This window comes from Aphelocoma coerulescens, assembly GCF_041296385.1.
Source record: "Aphelocoma coerulescens isolate FSJ_1873_10779 chromosome Z unlocalized genomic scaffold, UR_Acoe_1.0 ChrZ, whole genome shotgun sequence".
NCBI lineage: Eukaryota > Metazoa > Chordata > Aves > Passeriformes > Corvidae > Aphelocoma > Aphelocoma coerulescens.
Window position 1 is genome coordinate 46,821,050 of NW_027184085.1, and position 19,946 is coordinate 46,840,995.

Consider the following 19,946-nt stretch of genomic DNA (forward strand, 5'->3'; position numbering starts at 1 on the left):
GTGGCCTCCTCTGGACTCACTCCAACAGATCCCTGTCCTTCCTGTGCTGGGACCCCAGAGCTGGATGCAGTGTTCCAGGTGGGGTCTCAGCAGAGCAGAGCAGAGGGGCAGAATCCCCTCCCTCCCCTGCTGCCCACGCTGCTTTGGATGCAGCCCAGGGCACGTTTGGCTCTCTGGGCTGTGAGTGCCCATGGCTGGGTCATGTCCAGCCTCTCATCCCCCAGCACCCCCAAGGCCTTCTCACAGGGCTGCTCTCCATCTGTTCAACCCAGCCCGTGTTGATGTGACCCAGGTGTAGCACTTTGTGTTTGGTCTTGTTAAACCACATGAGATTTCACACGGGCCCACTTCTCAAGCTTGTCCATGTCCCTCTGGATGCTATCCTGTCCTTCGAAGAACTTTTAAAACTGATGAAGGTATTTACTAAATGGCATTTGTTTACTTCACAGTTACACATGCAGTGAGAGAGACAAACATTGTGAAAATAAGAAAAGGATATTGGGAAGTTCACAGATTAAGCTGGTGAGCAGGTGACATGCTGGAGGGCACAGGCTACCTTTGAGATGAATTTTTATAGGCTGGAGAAATCGGCTGACAGAAACTATGTAAAGTTCAAAGGCAAATGTGAAGTCTGGCACCGGAAGAGAGTAACTCCATGGAGCAGGACACTCTTGAGACTAATTGGTTGCAGTCAGATTTGCAGAAAAAATAGTGGGTTTGTGGTGGACATGTACACAATACCCACAGTGCACTCAGTCAAAAAGGCTTATGGCATGCTGGGCTGCGTTGCTAAGAAAGCAACTCGTGAAACCAGTGAAGTGATTCTGCCCCTCCATTCAGAACTTGTGACACTAATCTCAAGTCCTGGGCCCAGTTTTGGGCGTCCCAGTGCAAAACAAAGACAGTGACAACATGATGACCAGGAGCTTGGAGGAAACTCCATAGAAGAAGTGTCATAACTAGACTTGTTCTGCTTTAAAAGAGAAAACTAAGCAAATACCTTACCACTGTGTCTAACTACTTCTCAAGAGTGGACAGGAAGAATCCAAATCCTCCTCAAGAAGCAAAGTGAAAAAGCACAAGCACCAATGGGACCAAGATGCAGCAAAGAAAACTCAAGCAGACAAACAGAGGAAATTCTTCATTACAGGAACAGTCAAACACTGGAGCAGAAGTTCAGAGGGGTTGTGAAATCTCCATACTTGGAAATTGGTACTGCAGCAGGTGACCACCAGATGATGCCCAGAGTCCCCTCTTAACTTAAAAACTGTTCCTCAGTTTTATGCTCTAACAGAAGAAAGCATAAAGTCTGCTTGCTGATACTACAGAAACGTAACTGTTTATATCCACTTGTACTGGATCTATTCTCTCAACACACTTATTAGCTGTTGTACATTCAAAATAAAAACTAGAGCTTTAGTCCCATATGTATTAAAAGGACAACTGCATCAATGAATTAGAAAATATTTTAGGAATTGCACAGATAATATACCTATTCAAAGCAGAGGGTAAGATTGTTAGTATCCATTGGATGGATTTCCCTAAGGCCCAATATAGTTTCAGATTTTTCTTTGTTGCTGTTTCTTAGGACATGTTGCTTTCTTGCCTTGCTGAATTTACTATGTAAGTATTGCTCCAGTCTCTGGGTACTCATTCTGAGATTGCTTTGCTACACTAACACCACCACTAAACAGAAGAAAAAGGCTGTCTCTCATGCTGCCTCAGGGATACACAGCAGTTTATAACAGATTTTCACCAATTTGACAGGTAAGGAGAACTGATTCTCACAAATACTCCAGACTAGCCAGCAGTATGCTCCAGACCTTGTTGCCTCTCATGGGGATAAATGGCACTTGGACATGATAAACGCAAATTACCTTTACTCTTCAATAAGCAGCTTAAAGAAATAGATGGGTCATATCAAGGGTTTTGTTTCAGCGCCACACAGGCTTATTCATGTCACAGAATGCACCACTGGGAAAGCAAAGTCACACACTGCTGGCAGAGACCAACATTACACCAACATCAAAAATGTTCACCAGATGCCGTATAAAGTACTGTGTATGACATTATAGATTTATACTAGAAGAAGACTGAAGCAGCTGTAGGTTACAGAGACCCACTTACTGGGGGAGGCACACTGCAAACTGGAAGGTGCTGGCCACTGAAAACCACTGAGCACCCTGGGACCTGCTGTGTGCTGCAGGCTGGAATGTGCTGGCCTGTGCAAAGTGGTATCCCATGCGGAGCCACAGTTGTCACTGTGTATGAAACAGGAACTGTGCCCTGATGGATCTGCAGCAAAAGGGGGAAAAAAAAGTATTTAATAACTTACTGCAAAGTCTTAACACTAACACAGCACAGTACGATTAAAAGCTTTTACTTACATTTCAGAAAAATAATATATTCACATAGAAAGTGTGAAAGAAGGCACATGGTTGTAATTTCTGTTCATTAAAATGTTTTTATCAATGGAATGTTATTTATTGATTGAAGTTTCTGGGCAAGAGGGATCTCTCAGTTTAAAATGTTAAAATTTCAGTGGCACCTTAGTCACTCAGAAGCATGTCAGACCTGACCACCCTCCCTTCTTTCCCCCAGGTTAATCTTATGAAATAAGAAGGTAGTAACTCCCACATAAAAGCTAATCTACAAGCAGTTCAAGTTATGTTTTTATTTCTGAAGGGATTGATTCAGTATTAACTCAAGAGACTTGTATCTAAAGATTTTCTTTCTTCCAAAGAGACTGCTCTCTTGATTCACTTTCAGGACAACATTTAAGCTAAATTCCTAACCTAAGTAACAGAACAGCTAACCAGGAAGCTGAAAAGGAAAAGTTAACATGACTAAGAGGCAGTAGACCCTAACTATCCAGATTCATATTAGGAAACCATGTAACCCAATTCTCTAACTAGTGGCAATCCCTAAAATTTAATCATCAAACTAAGATTCAAAGATATTCTCAACCAACAAACCACACGGGTTGTTCTGCTTGTTTGAAATTTTGTTGTTGGTTTTGTTCTGTTGGATTTTTTAACACTAAACAATCTTTTAACACTAATAAAACTGAAAAGGCTTAAGAGTCAGGCAGCACAGATTAATTGAAAGTAATTATTTCGAATCTCTCTCTTCCTTAATGACCAGCCAAAACAGAACCTACTTATTTAAAATGGAAAAACAGCTCCTCAGGAAGGTGAGAATGAATAAAGAGAGCTAAACTATCGAACCGGTAGTGTACAGCCAGACAAAGAGTCCAAAACAGAACACAGATCACTGAACAGAGGTTAAAATCTCAACCTGTGTATCAATGACAGAAACCACTCTCAGGAGAGACACTGAACTTGAACCAGTTCTGGCTTTGCAACAAAAGTTGGGTGTAAGTGTAATGCTGTGCATGATCCTGGAATGTTTATTGGTCATAATAATAGTAAAAAATGACTTCTCAAAATATTCACGCCCCTGAACTGTAAAGTAGCACCATGGAAGATCCCATTTAGTCTGGAAATACTGACATCTGAGCACAGATGGTGTGTGGCAGTGGGATGGAACACTGTTCAGCCAGACTTGTCATGATGTAAGCTTACAACATAAAGCAAGAGCATTATCTGATCTGCAGCAGAAGAATTGTTAAAAATATAAGTTTGTGAGATGGCTAGAATGGCATTGGCTTCCATCCTTGCGCTTGGTCCCAAACGCAAATACTTCCCTGCTGAGAACTGCTCTGCACACATCTTATGACACATCAGTGCTATGCAACTGCACAGAATGCAAACCAGCTTTTAAGCAGGGATGTTAGAGCTGCATTCTGAGCACATGCAGCTTCAGATGTGGACATCCACACAGCCAGGTCTAGTCGTGGCTATGTAGCAACTAGTGTACTTGTGCTGCAGCCTGTTAATTTAGCAGACAACAACAAACGTTACCTCAACAGGATCACAGAATCATTTAGGCTGGAAAAGACCCCTAAGTTCATCAAGTCTAACCACTAACCCAGCACTGCCACTCCTAAATCATGTCTGTAATTGCCACACCTATGTGTCTCTTAAACACCTCCAGGCATGGTGACTCCACCACTTCCAGCCAGTTCCAACATTTGACAATCCTTTCAGTAATTTTTCCTAATATCCAATCTAAACTATCCCTGTGCAATTTGGCACAATTTCTTCTTGTCCTGTCACTTGCCATGTGGGAGACCAACCCTCATCTGGTTACAACCTCCTTTCAGGTAGTTTTAGAGATTGCTAAGGTCCTCCCAGAGCCTCCTTTTTTCCAGGCTAAACCCACCCAGCTCCCTCAGCCACTCCTCATATGATTTGTGCTCCAGTCCCTTCACGAGCTCCATTGCTCTTCCGAGGACATGCTCCATCACCGGCAATGTCCTTGCTGTAGTGAGGGGCCCAAAACTTCTTTTACAGGTCCTCATTACAGAATTCTATACAAAGTGCTGTCACAGAGAGGAATTCTTTACTTTCTGGACCAACTATGTATGTAACTTTTTCATATAATTTATGGAGGAATTGACTAGGCTTGAAAGGTTAATTTAGTTATGCAACAAAACTACTGTGAGTTCTGCTGTTATGTAAGCAACCAACAATAGGCATTGTGAATTCTACTTCTAAATAGTAAATTTTAACAATTTAATGACTCCTAAGCTAAGGTGAGGTATTTCACGTGAAATTGAACACACAATTAGTAAGTACCATGTCACATCCTCATCACAAGAAACTAATTACGAAAGCAAAATAACTGATTTCAAAGGTTTTAGACAGAGACCTAGAGAAATATGCCAATTAATACCTTGACAAATTGTTAAGTATCAATCTTCTTTATTAGAAGAGTGAACTTCCTTTTCGTTTTTTTTTTTATTGCCTACTGCAATGCATCATACACGTAATAGTCAACAAAAACCACTACTCTGTAAGAAGTTAAATAGAATTTAGTGCTCTGTGACCTTCATTGTCAACTATAAGGTGAGGTGAACTATTTAGTGAGGAGAGGGATCTTGAAGATGTTGGGAAACTCCCCCAAAACCAAACACATCTTGAACAGCCTTCTGTTTGTACTCTAAAAATTTTACCTGATCATGAATGTCAACCATCACTGCATTCTGCTGTGGTGGGTGAGCAGCTGGGTGCAACATACGAGGAGATACATTCGGCGGGCGAAAGGCTCGAGGCTCTTCTATTGCTTGCTGCTGTCCATAGGAGAGATGGTGATAGTTTTCATCCTGGCTAACAGAATTATGTCTAGACAAACGATCTCTCCTTGTTCTCTGACGTCGAACAGGAGGACTGGAAATGCATTAAAAAAATTAGAGGTTATATAAATGACACAAATCCTTCTTAATAACTAAAACCTCAAGACAATCAAATACCAAGAAAATTTTAAACTGGAAAATTTTACTAGAACAAGCTTATTAGATTGGAATAAAACTTTTACTGACAGAACTGTTAGAATCCTTAAAAATTATACTTTTATCAGTATGGAAACGCTTAACAGAGCATAGCTTAATGCTGTTAGGGAAACCAACAGAAGAACTCCTATGTAAATATTACCTTGTTAAAAAATGCGACACTTGGATTGCCGCAGTAGTGCTCAAAAGTAAAGACAGAAATCTTCATAGTATTTCCATGCCTTTATTCTATCTAGGTAAAAATCCTTCATTAAATGATCACAGATTTCCCCAGGGTCTTTGTTTCAACCATGCCACAGAATGATTGCTTGCTTAGTGACAGCAGAAAAAACAGCAGACTTCTTTGAAGAAACAAATTAATTTTTCAGCTCTCACTACATAACTGAGTGCTTTCTAAAACTCTCTCCAGAAGATCCCAGGAAATCATGATTGCAGTATTTTTTCTTTTTTGGAGTGGAGAACTTCTGTAGATAGACAGATTTAGACCAAAGCATATACCTCTTTTGAGCAACTGATCTACAGGTGTGTAAGATTTGATTATATATTCTTATATAATTGTGTGTATGTTCTGGGCAGAGCTGCAAATACCTTGAGCTGAAACTTACATAAATCAGAGACCAGTGGCTCAGGTTCAGCACTCAGAAAACGATGCACAAAGAGGTGATAAACTCACTATAAGAAATTTTGAACAAGTCACTTCTCATTTATTTGGAAGGGGAAAGCACTGCACTGAAAGCACAAAATGATCTTGCAATACTTCCAGCACATGCCTTCCAATCTCCACGACACACACAAGTTACAGGTCCCAGAAGTAACAGCAAATTAAAGCTACATGGGGTGAAATGGTTTCCCATTTATGAAACAGGCTAAAGGACCCAAACTGCAGAGAACAGACAAAAAGGATCTGTGATCATTATTAGAACATGTCCTCTCCAACAGTGCATGGAACAGAACTTCTATTACTGAATAAAAATCAAATAAACCTGAAACCTGTTGGCAAATCCCAGGTCTTTCTCAGGTTGAGTCCAATTTTCGTGCTGCATGAAACAGACATACTCTGGGGAAGTGAGACCACTTTACCAGCTATCCACATGCTACTGTGAGTATATGATACAATGTCTCAAGCCACTATTTTTCAACCCTACTTCACAGAGATTTTATGACGTTATTGCCTCTGGAACTGAAACAAATACTAATTCTCAACAGGTCAGACAGAAGGCATAAGGCCAGGCTGTAACACAGTAAAGAAAAACCCAAACAAACTAAAAAACGCATAGCCACCTTTATTTTTATAAACTACCATGGCAGAACATACAAGCTGTGTTTTCTTCTAAGCATCGAGAACCTAAATTTACATTCTTACAAATGTATTTTTTCTTAAATCCAGTTTTCTTTCATTAAGTTTTTCCTGCATCCTCTATTGCTATATTACTAATATGATACAACTGCTACATTCTCCTTAGGTAAAATTGGCATATAATTTCTAACCATGGAACTAGTAATGCAGAAGATGTTCTCCTGTTTGGAGTGCTCAGGTTGTTTTAAATTTGCTATTTCCTGCTATGAAATAGAAATGGTCTGAATATTTTAATATAAAAATGTCTGTGTGAAGATTTTTCTTTGGAAAAGCTCCAAAAATAGAGGAAAGTTACGAAAGACAGCACCAGTGCTTCAGAAGAACAGAAATTCTCTTGACTGCCACCAGCACTTAGACAAGGTGGCTTCTCAGACAAGGCAGTTCTCATAAACCTAGTCTTGCCTCTGTCTTGGTTAAAAGGCCTGGCTTTACTTTTCTATGAACCCAGAATTATGAAAACGCCAACAAAAGCTGGCAAAGCTTCTGGTATGTCTTTTTAAATGAACAAAGAAGTATCATTCTCTGGTAAAAAGCAAAGCTGCATTATTTCCTGTGCAGAATTATAAATTATACTATACTTTCAGTCAGCAAAATTCAGACCATCAGGATACATAGCTTTATTAGCTTCTGAATTATTGGAAATTACTTCAGAATAATTGTCAAGTCATGGGTCTAAACTATTATTAAACATCAGTAATTAATTTCTGCTTAAAGTCTTTTTTAAAACAGCCACAAAAAATCCTCTGTTACTACATGCACAGTATAAATCCGGTAAATGCCAGGTTAAAACAAAGAGACAGGATAAAGTGGTGAAAAAATTGCAGGAATTCCTACCCTAAGGTAAGAACAGTCATCAAAAGGTATCCATAACTGCAGAGTTAGTATGTGCAGATCTTAGTATTTCTAACAAGGGTGATTTCTTTGCAGTAAGACATTCTTGAATCCTTTTACTTCAGAATTACATTCAAGACAAGGAGGAAAGGAAGCACAGATGAAAGATGAGGCACAGCAATGCAACAGATCCCCCCATTTCACAATGACTGATAAATTGGAATGGCCTTCTCTGTTTCATATAGGTATACATCATGCTTTTACATCCATAATTTATCTGTACTACATATAAGTATCTCGACAAAAATAATCTTCCTGCAAATTTACACCAGAAGGCTATCTTTCTTAATGCAATATGTATTTGCTTACAATGAATCAGAATAAAAAAAAACCCAAAAAGTTAGGGCACTGTTATGTTAGGCACAATACAAAATCACTGATACCAAGAGGTAAGGTCTAAATAGTAAGCCAGGTAATTAAAAAAAATCCAGGTAATAAAAAAACCCAAAACAAGCTGTCCTGACCAACAGGAGTCAACTGGTAGGACGAAAGAGTTAATGCTGATGACACTGGGGCAGTAATGTCCACACTACACACGCTTCATAGGTTTTGTCTGCACTTGCCCTAGCCTGTTTCCTTAAGCTCAATGACCATTTGCAGCTGGAGTGCACCTTTCATCTTATTTTAACCTGAAAACCTGGTGAACTCTGAAACCACTTTGCAATGAGAAGAGAAAACAAAGCAAGCAAAACAGGAAATTTGCTTCAAAAGCATATGCATAACCTCACCTAAAGCATTAATAACAGATGTACTCATAATGATCTTAAGGAATCAAACTTTTGATCCGTAAGAATGGCTATTAGTTCTGATATGACTCCAGAGCATTCTTAAGACTCAAAAAGACTCCTGCAAAACAAGAAACACATATGTGGTGTTCTCCCTAAAAATCCTGGTTCCCGAAGAAGAAACTGGGTCCAATGCTATTCTGGAACTGACCTAAAGATAGCTCAAATGCAACACTGCACCCAAGCTAAAAAATGCCCTGACTCAAGTGCAGGGAAACAAAGTACTGACACATTCAAATGTCTCTGATTAGAGCAAAAACTTGTGTTACTACCCAGAAGCAGGCGAGCTGGCCCTAGAAAGAGTAACAATTTGTGTCTACAATGCTGCAGTCAACCTAACAGCTCCTGTCAGACTGAAGATGGCTTTGCAATGAGGTGTCTTGCTGTTTGCAAATGGCTTACCTGCAAAAGCCACAGACTACTACCTCAGTGACATATGACTGCATCTGAATGTCAAGACACTTGTCCCATGCACATTCACCTCTTACACATTTCTGTTCTTATCCTCCATCCCACAGTATATCCAAACTGTTGAGATTCTGCTATCTAGCATTTATCTTGTTAAGCATGGTGCTTAACCCTGCAGATGTTAATGAACACTGCAAAGAAATTTGTGTAAGCTGACTGGACAGCAAAGATACCAAACTAGTAGGCTCTAAAATTCCTTGCTTCAAAATTACTGACTGATCATTGTTGACAAATCTGATTTGTGCAATCTGAAGAAAAACAGTTAAATATATCTTAAGCCTAAATTTTATATTCATTAAAAAGCATATTCACTTTTTTTTTTTTAGTACAAACCAAGCCAAAACATTTCTTAGAAGCAAACAGAGACAGTGTGTTTTAACTTGCATAACATGACTCAGTACTTTGAGGCAGAAGGTGAGGAAATGAAAGCTTCTGTTTTGGATAATGTGTTTAACTAGAATAGCAAAAAAGTTTGTGGTTTTATGTTTTGCTAGACTGTCATCTGTCCAGGCACCAGTTCCAATCTCTCTTCCATGACCACTGGAACTTATTCTGAAAGCTCTGCTTTGAGAAGTTAATGAGCCACAAGGTAAAACCAACATGAAAATCTATATCCTGTTATATGTGAATCACCCACCTCAGCAAACATTTGACACTATGCTAACCTCTTCATCTCCCCAGCTAGTATCTCTCATCTTTATTTTGATTGGTTTTAAGTACAAATATAACTGTGACTTTAATGAAAACGATGGTATTACATGAGCAACTCTTAACACCTTTAAAAGTATCCAGATGAGAAAGATTTTTCATTGCACTTTTCTACGTGCTTTTTGCCTCAGTGCAGAGTAATAGAGAATTAGATTCATAATAAAACATGTTTTGAGCACTCTTTTCCTCAAGTGGACTATTCACATAAATTACATGATGATGCAAAAGCCTGAATTACTTCCAGTAACTTTTTAGTCCCAAATGCAGTATCTTACAGCCCAGGAAATGTTAACATGTTTACCACATTTAATCTAGTCAGTGCTGCCCAAAAATACACCCTCCTTGAGGTAAAATCAGAAAGAATAAGAACTTGTTTCCCAAGCTACACAGCTTGCTTACCTCCTCCTGTTTCGTGCAGGTGTGTTGCATCGTTCCCCTGAGAAGTGGTGTTGGTTGGGTCGAGCCAAAGGAGGCTGCCTATTTGATGTCATCTCCCATGGTCGCATTGGTGGTGATGGGGCTGGTGATGCTGCTGTGTAGTCGAAGACTGAATGGGAAAGGCGTTGTCGCTTGGGACTAGGACTGTCTTCGCTCTATGCCAGTGCAGAGAAAATCAAAACAAAAACAAAACCCACCTCCAAATGAGTGAATTACAAGCCATACTTCAGTTACTGCTTCACAGCTAGCATTAGGAGTGATTTATTGAAGACTTAAACACCATGAAATTTATCACCTGCAAGTATTCACCTTTATATTGTGTTTATAAACACAGATTTTTGATGGTTCCCTAACCCCTGGAAGAATTACTACTAAATTATACTTCAGCAGCACTAAAATATAAAAACTCCAACATCCACACAAAATCAAAACTCTATCAGAAAAGAGTAACATGAAGAAAATAAGACATCACCTATTTTACATTCCTCCTGCCTCGGCACTTACAGGCTACAGAAGCATGGAAATATGTACAAACGTATTTGCACATATGCACAGCAATGGAATCTGTAAGGTCAGTAAGCAGCTGCCACACAGAGCTTGCTCTCTGCATTGCATCCTTTCCCTATCAGGTCTGTACTTAGCTAGGCAGACATTTGCTCTGTACTGTAGCCTATTTTAATTCTGCTATTTCAGCACAGAGATGCTTCATCCATCTAGTTATTCGTGTAATAATAGCCATTCATACACATAACCTGAAAAAAACAAATCATCAATCTCTGGTTAAGTCTGTGTACTTCATTAAAATTCCACAGGGCCTACATAGTGCCTGAAGTTTCCAGTGCTAGTGATGTTGGAGGTCATTCACCTCCAAGGAATGTTTTCCCAGTTGGTTATGAGCACAACTGCTTTTCCTCTTCACTGTGTGTCCATGCTATTGAACAATTCAATAGAGCTGTCATTCTTCTCAGAAGTTCCCACCAATGCCTATGAAGCCCTCAGCAAATGCAATAAACATCCCTCCCCTCCACTCCACTATTCTGCCAAAATTAAAACACATTGTGCTGTTAACAGGCATGGCAACTGAAAGTATAGAAAAGTACATGTCATACTTCAGAGATCACCAACTGAACAAACAAAAACTAGAAACACATGAACTACCACTGGAACCATCCTTGAGTCCAAACATCATGTGAACTTCTCTGACAGAGCTGCTTGTGCAAGCAAACTTATAGTATTTAGCTGCTCTCCAGCTTGTCCACTCACTCGAACACTTCTGTTTCAGTCCACCACAGCACTACTTCCATTACATTTGCATGTAATTGCAGAGAGCTGAAGCAGAGAAAACAACTTGTCTGCAATGCCTCTGGGTTCCAGAACTGCCTCCTCCCCCTAGATTGTTAAGAGGTCTCATTTCAGACTTAGTTCTAGACTGGACTGTGGACCTCTCCTGGCTCCTAGCTTTACAGGGGCATTTTATTTTCTGAACTCTATTAAGATGCTTCTTGGTAGGTTTCCACCACCATATAAGTCTGTACTCCAGCATTCTTTCCAGTGCAAGGACACTCTTTTTAAGAACTAGAAATTTTGTCCAGATGTTCAAGAGAAAAAAGGTATTTTTCCTCTCTTTGACTTGTGGCCATTTTAAACAAAATTTTATAGCTTTTCAGTCTCTTGCTTTCAAATACTTTAACACAGATTGTAGTTTTCCCCTACTGTATCTTATCTAAAGCAGTCAGCTTCCCTAGGGAACCAGCTTGATGATGCATCTGTTTGTTGTTCAATCTCTTCTGAACTCCTTAACCAACTGCACTATAATGTTTTAGAGAAAAACAGGTGAAAAGGCAGGTCTGCACCTGGCAGTTCATGACAGTAGATGTCCAGGCAAAGGGTGACTCTTCCAGAAGGCTGCTCGCCCTCAGCAGCTCAACACCAAAAAAAAAAAAAAAACTGGAAGAGCTAGTCAATAAGCACCTAGAGAGCACAGCTTCTGTGAAAACACGTATTTTATTAGACTTCAGAGAACACTGACAAAGGACAAATCTTAAAGGAACTATGCTACAAGAATACGAGAAGGATGATTTGTGGCCCAATTTTTTGCACCATGATGACTAAGTCTATTCCAAGAAAAAGACAGGTAATAAAAATGCTGGTAAATTGGTATGCTGGGATTTTGTGAGTGCAAAAGAAAATGTCAAATGGAGGAAGGAAAATACTGGATTTAGCGAAGCTATAAGAAAACAAAACCTTGAACTAATCAAATAAGCACTCCTGTCCTAATACGATCTATACATACCTGGGTGGGGATCTCCCACTGCTACTGCCCTAATTTAAATGTGACAGCTTTCCCAAGCATTAACACTAACATACTCTGCCCTGTAGAAAGCAGTCTACTTTGGAAAAAGTTCTTTTATTACTAGCAGTAGTATTATTACTATTTTCCTTTTGCTTCAGGAGTGCACCATTTCAAAGACAGTGGAGATGCAAACTGCTAAGTGGTTTGCCTTCATCATCACTCCAGATTACTAGCTCTCACAGATATTTCAAATTCTGTAAGTGCTAACTGCCTTCTGCAGTAAGCGACAGTAATTTTAGTCAAAATTGTTTCCCATCAGCAAGAAAATAAAACTAAAATAATTTCTTGGAACTACATGTACAGAGACTTAAAATGTAATAGTGTCTTTTTCTGTACTGAAAGTACAGAAATAACCTAAAGCTAAGTCCAATTTATTTGCAAACATGTATTACAAAAAACCCCAACACAAACCTGAATTCATTGAAGACTTGGTGTTTGGTCTTAGCGTTTATTAAGAAACCAATTCTCATGTGAACACTGTATCAAGATAATACTAGCATGCAGGAAAGTACAAGGAACTAGTAACAGACATAAATCCTGTATAATTTTGGTTTTATGTTATTTTCAATCAGCATGTGGAATAACTATACACTGACAGTATGTTTTTTCATTCTACCCTATTATTGTGGAATACAATACTTTCCACAATGACAGGAGCTCTCCAAATCCCAAATCACTCTAGTTGTTTCTTGTTAGTATTCAAAATATTTTCTGGGACTACTGATACTTTATGCTAGTATTTTTCTCATGTCCAACAGGCAACAAGAACAGACTGGATGACAGTTATCAAGAACACACTATCTAGCTTTTAACTAACAAGATAAACTCACTGCCCTTCTTTAAATATACACTTAACAAGAAGAGCACGATGAGCAGGAACACAGATAACATCATATTTAAAGGAAGCAGTATCAGGACAAATTCATCAGGTTGTTCATAGTAAAAGGAGCAGTATATGTCAGACCACTAAAACCTACAGTCTCATCCCTAAAAGTCAGCATTTCACTGACAAACCCAGTACAGTTTTGTCTCATTCTCATCTGTGTACCCTATAAACTCTCATAAATGTAATGGTAACAAAAGTGAATAAAGAATATGGCTGCTTGTAAAACACCTTTAAAAGTGTTTGTTCTATTTCTGTATACATTTCTTGCAGTAATGTTTTATCTAAAAGCTTTTCCATTTTATTTGGGAAAAATGACGTATTCTCACCAAGACAACATCCTTTGAGGTGTATCTTTTTCACTGTCCTTTTCCAGTAAAATTATAAATACTGCAGCCACACACTGATTATCAACCATCACAGAAGGGAACTATTACCAAAGTAATTCCTGCAAATATCTGAAAATCACTTTCCAACTCCCTGTATATTCTTACTTAATGGTCCTGGGAAGCACAAACATCTTCTCCGTACTGTCCATCTCAAATTCAGAGAATAAACTACATCTATTCTGTAGCCTGCAAAAGACCTGTATTTGAAAAGTAAACTAATACTTCAGGAGTATTCTCAAGCACAGCCCTTTCCTATAGAAGGCTTTACACAAGGACAATCTGATGGGTATATGCTATCAAACCCTACCAGGCCGACTAGAAATCTGCAGCTGCATGTTTCCTCTTCATGAGTGCAGACTGAAAAGGAAATTATTTTTCCTCATGATATACACTGGTAAACATCAACATTTATAAGCATTTTCAAATTTAACTATAAGCATCTAATCAGCTAGTAAACTGAGTACTCTGCATATCCTATCTGCTCCAAGAATTCTAACAACTGTAATTTGAATTACATTTCAACATTTCTATTAGTCTGATTGTACCTACAGTAACAGTAAATTCTTGGGCTGAACAGACACATTCAAATGCAGTGGCTTATTCATAATCCAAGACCAACCTAATTTTAAGTACATTTTTTGGCCTAGGTCTAGTATGCTGTGTAAGAGCTGTGCCCCACAACCCTAAAACCAAGACAAGGGAAATGATTTATGTGACTGGATGGAGCCATTGCAGCCCAGATGGCTTTGTGAGCATTACTGCCTTTTTGCATCTCTCCCATTGAAAGCAGCAGAGGCAGAAGTTTAACTTAGGTGTGGCATTACAAGGTAGAGTTTACAAGCTCACACAAGTCCCCTGTAGCTAGCACTATAGATACTGAGAGCTACAGCCCCCCCAGCTCCTGCCACCAAGAGCCTCACTCCCTTCAACTGCTGTCACCGCAAACCTGGTTGGTGCCAACACCTCCAGTGAGACTCCAGTTGCTGGCCTAGGTTTCTACTCAAGCTGGACTCACTTAGCCACTGCACACACATGGTATAGAAAGTGAAATTACATTGAGAAGTAGTTAAGAAAAGATCTAATAAAACAGGACAGACTGCAGGGATCAGGCACAAGGCTCAGCCAGACAAGTGTAAAGACTGGCCACAGTTTACCTATAGTGGTCCTTTTTCTGTCTGGCCCTGTTTTGCTCCTTTCCCAACTCCCTTCCCTTGCCTATCACTTCCTCAGCTAGCACAGTCTCACTGACCTGCCCCAACAACCTGGACCCTCAGGTCTGCATCCTTATCAGTCACAGAATCCTTGTTTGTATGCACTTTTCTGACAGCTCCTCAGTTAGTGTGACAGACCAGGTTTTACTTCTTGTCTTTGTCTCCATTAAGTTTGCTTGGCAGGTTTGTGTCTCTCTCTACATCTTGTTTATGGCTTCCTCCTTTCCCTTATAATACCATTGCATGAGGTCTACGATCAAATAATCTCACTGAAATAAACATTCCCACATTCTACTTACCCTCTTCAGTTAGTGACTGATCAGGTTTGGTCCTTTTATCTGTCTCCCTTATGTTTTGGTTCAACAGATTTGTGACTCAGAATGTTCCTATTTATTTCTTTTTCTTATTATCCCCTCATGGTACTGAAAAGTTCCTTGACCAGACACAACTTACATGAGCTGATGCTCTCTCCTTCCATGTTCCCTTACGGATCACAGAACTCTTCCACTAACAATACACAAGGACTCTGTTAGATACTACAATCCAGGAAGTGTGAGATGAAAACTACTTCTCAAAACAGTAAAAAGTAACAAGAATATGGGAATAAACAACAGCACTACACCTTGTGCCCTAAACAAGAATATTTAATGTAAATGCACAGGGTTGGTGTAGGGGATGAGAAGAATTTGTTATGGCAAACCAGGAAAGTTTGTCTCTCCCATCCAGATACATGAAGTCCAAAGGACATTCTATCTCCTTGCCATGATAAGCCAGCATAGTTCACACACCCTAACCTGCACAAACTTTAGCATCAGTACACATGACAGAGGCCAGCTGCAGATCTTGGAATCCAGACAGCACCTGCACTACATCTGCCAATTCCCCAATGAGCAAACCAGGACACTACATAAACATCATATGTTAATAAGCATAGGTTTTATCATCCTTCCCTGCGGTGCTCTCCCTTGAGCTTCACTCCCAATCAGGTCCCCATTTGATTAGCACTGGTGTCTCAGGACTCCCACGGTGGTAACTCTTAGCTTTCACGAGAGCCAAAGCTTTCACATGCTCATTGTCCTGACTTACTCCTGAAGGATCCACACCTGCATTCTGTGTAAGTGGGGAAAAAAACAACAGGATGAAAAAAGTGGGATCATATTAACTTGTAAGCTGACAGATTAAAAGCTCTTGGGAACCATGAAGTTTGACATTTCCTTTAAATATATTTTTAACATTCTAGCTTTAAACCAGGAAGGAGCTACTTTAAGAAGCAAGGATGAGCAGTAAAGTAAAAGCCCTGTGCCACAAGTGGCAATAAAGTAACAGATTTTATAAACAAGTGGACTACTTCCAAGCCTAATTGATGTGCTTTTTTCAAGACAAACAAGGTTCATCCAGTTGGACTCAGAGCGGCAGGACAAAGAACTTGTCCATGTATAAAGATTTGCCAGCAGAATCATACTGCAATGACACACATCTTTTATTGGCAAAAGCTCTTTAGAGGAACTTCAGCTGACAAAATAAACATCAGAAATAAGAATCTTTTGCTAGTATAATTGGATTTGCCCAAAGAATTTTGCTGGCTTAGCTGCATTGGCCAACACAGTGATATTCCTCATCCTGCCAACTGTGTGCCATTCCAAATAGAGCATATAACACTGCTTGTTCAACTTCTGCAGGGTAAGCAGGATTCAGAGCCTTTGCTTCAACTCACCACCATTCACATAATTGTTATACATCTTTTCATGAATAAGAGAACACCTGGAACAGATACAGTGGTTTCTCTGGTAATAACTGCAAACTTGATACACACAATCTTGGTATAACAAAGTGATAAAGTAAAGGTAAATGGGTACATGGTGAGAATATAAGAATTTTGATATTGATGTCCATACCCTGCATCCTCCAGGCACCACATATAAATCCTAGAATGCAAAAAATGCTTCATTTTTTGTTTTTAAAGAACCATTTAAATTTTACCTAAAAACCTCATTACCAATAATATTCAGAGCCATTTCTTTCTAGCCAAGCTTTGATTTCAGAGTTGTGACCAGGACATAACTTGGAAATGTGGCTGTCTGGGTGCATACCAGACAACTTCCTGATGAAGGAACACTAAGGAATATCTGAATTTGGTCTAATAAAAAATTCACAAAGAAAGGCAGACCTTCACAAAGCTCCAAAATGTTTTAAAAAAAGTAGACGAATGAAAGGAAGGACAAAATGAGCCAATGTGATCCTGCAATTGATTTTCATGCAATGCTAAACACAAGGCTTTTTGAGCTTTTTTACTGTGAAAGAAGCAAAGTGCAACTCAAATAGTGCTTTGGGGTACTTCAAGACATACCCTTGAGACACAAAGTATCCCTGTGAGTGTCTATAGTTCCCAACTGAACATGTGATACATCTGAGTATTCAAAAAGGAAGACCATTTCTTTCAGTGCTTCAGAACTTTTTATTAATTTTTTTTCTTAATTCTCACACTGTCAGGAATTAAGAAAATGAATCTGTAACTAGTACTTGGGATAAAAATTCCACAAACAGAGATCAAAAACCACTAAGCAGCTAGTAAACTATTTCCTATAGCCACAGCAAAATCTCCGAAAAAAGCAAAACAACAATAAAAAAGCAGTTAAAACCCCCCACCCTCCTCATGACATCTCCATGGATTTATAAAGAAAGTATTTTGTACTTCAGACAGAAGAGTGCTTAGCAAGGCACATCATTCTGAAATGAAGCCTACAATGTTTCCTTTAACTTGCTTTTGAAATATGATTATATGGTAAGAAGAAAGCTAGCCACTCCGTCTTAAAATGGAAACCAATGTTCAACAGCCATGTCAGGTTGCTGGCACAAAATTTGCTGCAGCAGCTTTATATATATATATATATATATATATCTATATATATATATATATATCTATATATATATATCAGGTTTCTTAGTAATTTATGTGATTAAAGAGCCCTTCTCACAGTGGAACAGCAGAACTTTCCACAGTATTTAGTAAAAGGAACACAATTTGTAAAATAAGAGCAACATTACCAGACATGGTAAAAATATGCAAGTTCATCTCTTTTTTTGTCTTTCAAAGCTATGATGGTATATATCAATTACACTGTTACTATAGCTAACAACTGTACCAAGAACATCCCTCAGTAATCTTTCTGGCCATCCATAATTCACTCATGACTAACAGGATTAATTCATTATTTACTGACCATGGGCACAAAAGCCAGTTTGTTCTTCAGCAACCAGAAATGACAATGAATCCTCCATGCAAAGTTTATTTGTAAAGACCTGAGGCATGCAATAGCAAATCGCACAGCAATAGCTTAGAACTGGTTCAAAAAAAGCAGGTGACTGAAAGAAAGGCCAAAATGAGCCGATTCTTGTAAAAGTCCTAGGAGATAGCATCTGGAGTACTGTGTGCAGTTCTGGGCTCTTACTACTACAGAAATACTGACATACTGGAGAGTCCAATAGAGAATTTTTTTACTTATGGTCAAAACACCATTAAAAACTTTAGTATTTAATTTGTTGCTTATTCTACGTCGGATTGACATTTATCGCCAGTGCTTTCTCTGTATCAGTTTCTTCTCTGAAATGCATTTCTCACTTAACTGGATGTTTAGGATATACAAAAAAACAACATTCAGAGACTGCTACGTCTGAACTGCTTAAGTTTCACACAGTAAGTACTTGAAACAGTCCTAAGAATTTGATTATTAGATATCAATTTCTCATTCCAAACACTGCAATATTACTTTGCTGCACATGAATTTAAAATACACAAAAACATTAGGAAAACGTAAAAATATCAGCATCATATTTAGCACTGCAGGACTCAATAGCATTAAAAAAAGAAGGAAACCATATTTAGTAAGACTACATGTTTCTTATTTTCAAGCTCTCCTGCTCATACAAAAGGGACAGTGAAAACCATATCACAACTGTAGCACCTCCTTTTCTAATACTGCAGCAGGCTTAAGAACTGAGGCAGGACACTGCCATCTCAAAGTTCTTCAAATTGAATTTTATGAGTATTTGCTACTGCTTGCAGTACTTGCTGCATGCAAACGAGAATCCTTTGGAATACGAAAAGCTTTTGCAATCATTTTTTGGAGGAATAAATCAAAGCAACTTAAATGCTTCAAACTCACAAAGACATTAACAAGTATTTATTTTTGTAGCATATCATCGTATTTTTTCTGAATGGGAATCCTTAACTCTCAATATAAAAACACCAACAAAATGTCAATAAGGGAAGAAACCTCAGCTGTACCTCCCTCTCTATTAAAAAAAAAAACCAGATCGTTGGAAAAATATTCACTTCACCTTAAAATCCCGCCTTATGGTCTCAGTTTTCAACTCAACTTTGTCAGTGGTATGTGTGATAGAAAATGGAAAAAAAATTGTGCTATTTCTGCAGATGCTCCCTGCAATTAGAATGTACTATGACAGTAAACATTTCAAGCTTTCTTAAAACTGAAAATTTAAAGAGTTCTGCAACAAACAGTACTAGTATCCAATAAGAATTTAAAAAAATATTTTCCATTAATCATTTTCTATCAGTCAATCTCCAAAGTGCCTACCAAGATCTGAGATAAAATGTCTGTTTTGACATCAGTACCTCACACAATATAGAAAGTGTCAATTTTCAGGTGATGGTGCTAAAAGCTATCTCCACAGACTCCACAGAGTCCCGATCTCTTCTTTCGTATGTAAACAGAAGATAAATTTTTAATTAAAATCACAGAAATAAAGATACAGAAAGAAAATTAATTTTCTTATATACAAAGCTGAAACACATTAAACTTTGCATGCATACTATTAAAATGTATTCATTACTGTAAAGAAATTTCTTTAAATGTCATAAAATGTGCTGAAATTGACATACTTAAAATGATGCCAGGGCAAGAGTAAAGCGGTGAAATCAAGACAAGGTGTTCAGATACAAGCACATCTCAAAAAGATTAAGTTTTCAATTTTAAAAATAATTCTGGTCTTTCTGCTTTGATTGGACAAGGGGTCTGAAGAGAAATCTGGC

General features: G+C 38.6%; 1 protein-coding gene across 6 annotated transcripts in view; it reads right to left on the bottom strand.

The window, feature by feature from the left end:
* RNF38 (ring finger protein 38) overlaps nt 1-19,946 on the bottom strand; it is a 111,338-nt gene that overhangs the window by 17,558 nt on the left and 73,834 nt on the right. For all 6 annotated transcript variants that reach the window (XM_069001263.1, XM_069001264.1, XM_069001265.1 and 3 more), the window contains 3 exons: nt 10,022-10,215; nt 5,078-5,291; nt 2,128-2,295 (listed from right to left, as the gene is read on the bottom strand). In XM_069001263.1, the coding sequence (XP_068857364.1) occupies nt 2,128-2,295; nt 5,078-5,291; nt 10,022-10,215 (576 nt within the window). The remainder of the gene's footprint in view (nt 1-2,127; nt 2,296-5,077; nt 5,292-10,021; nt 10,216-19,946) is intronic.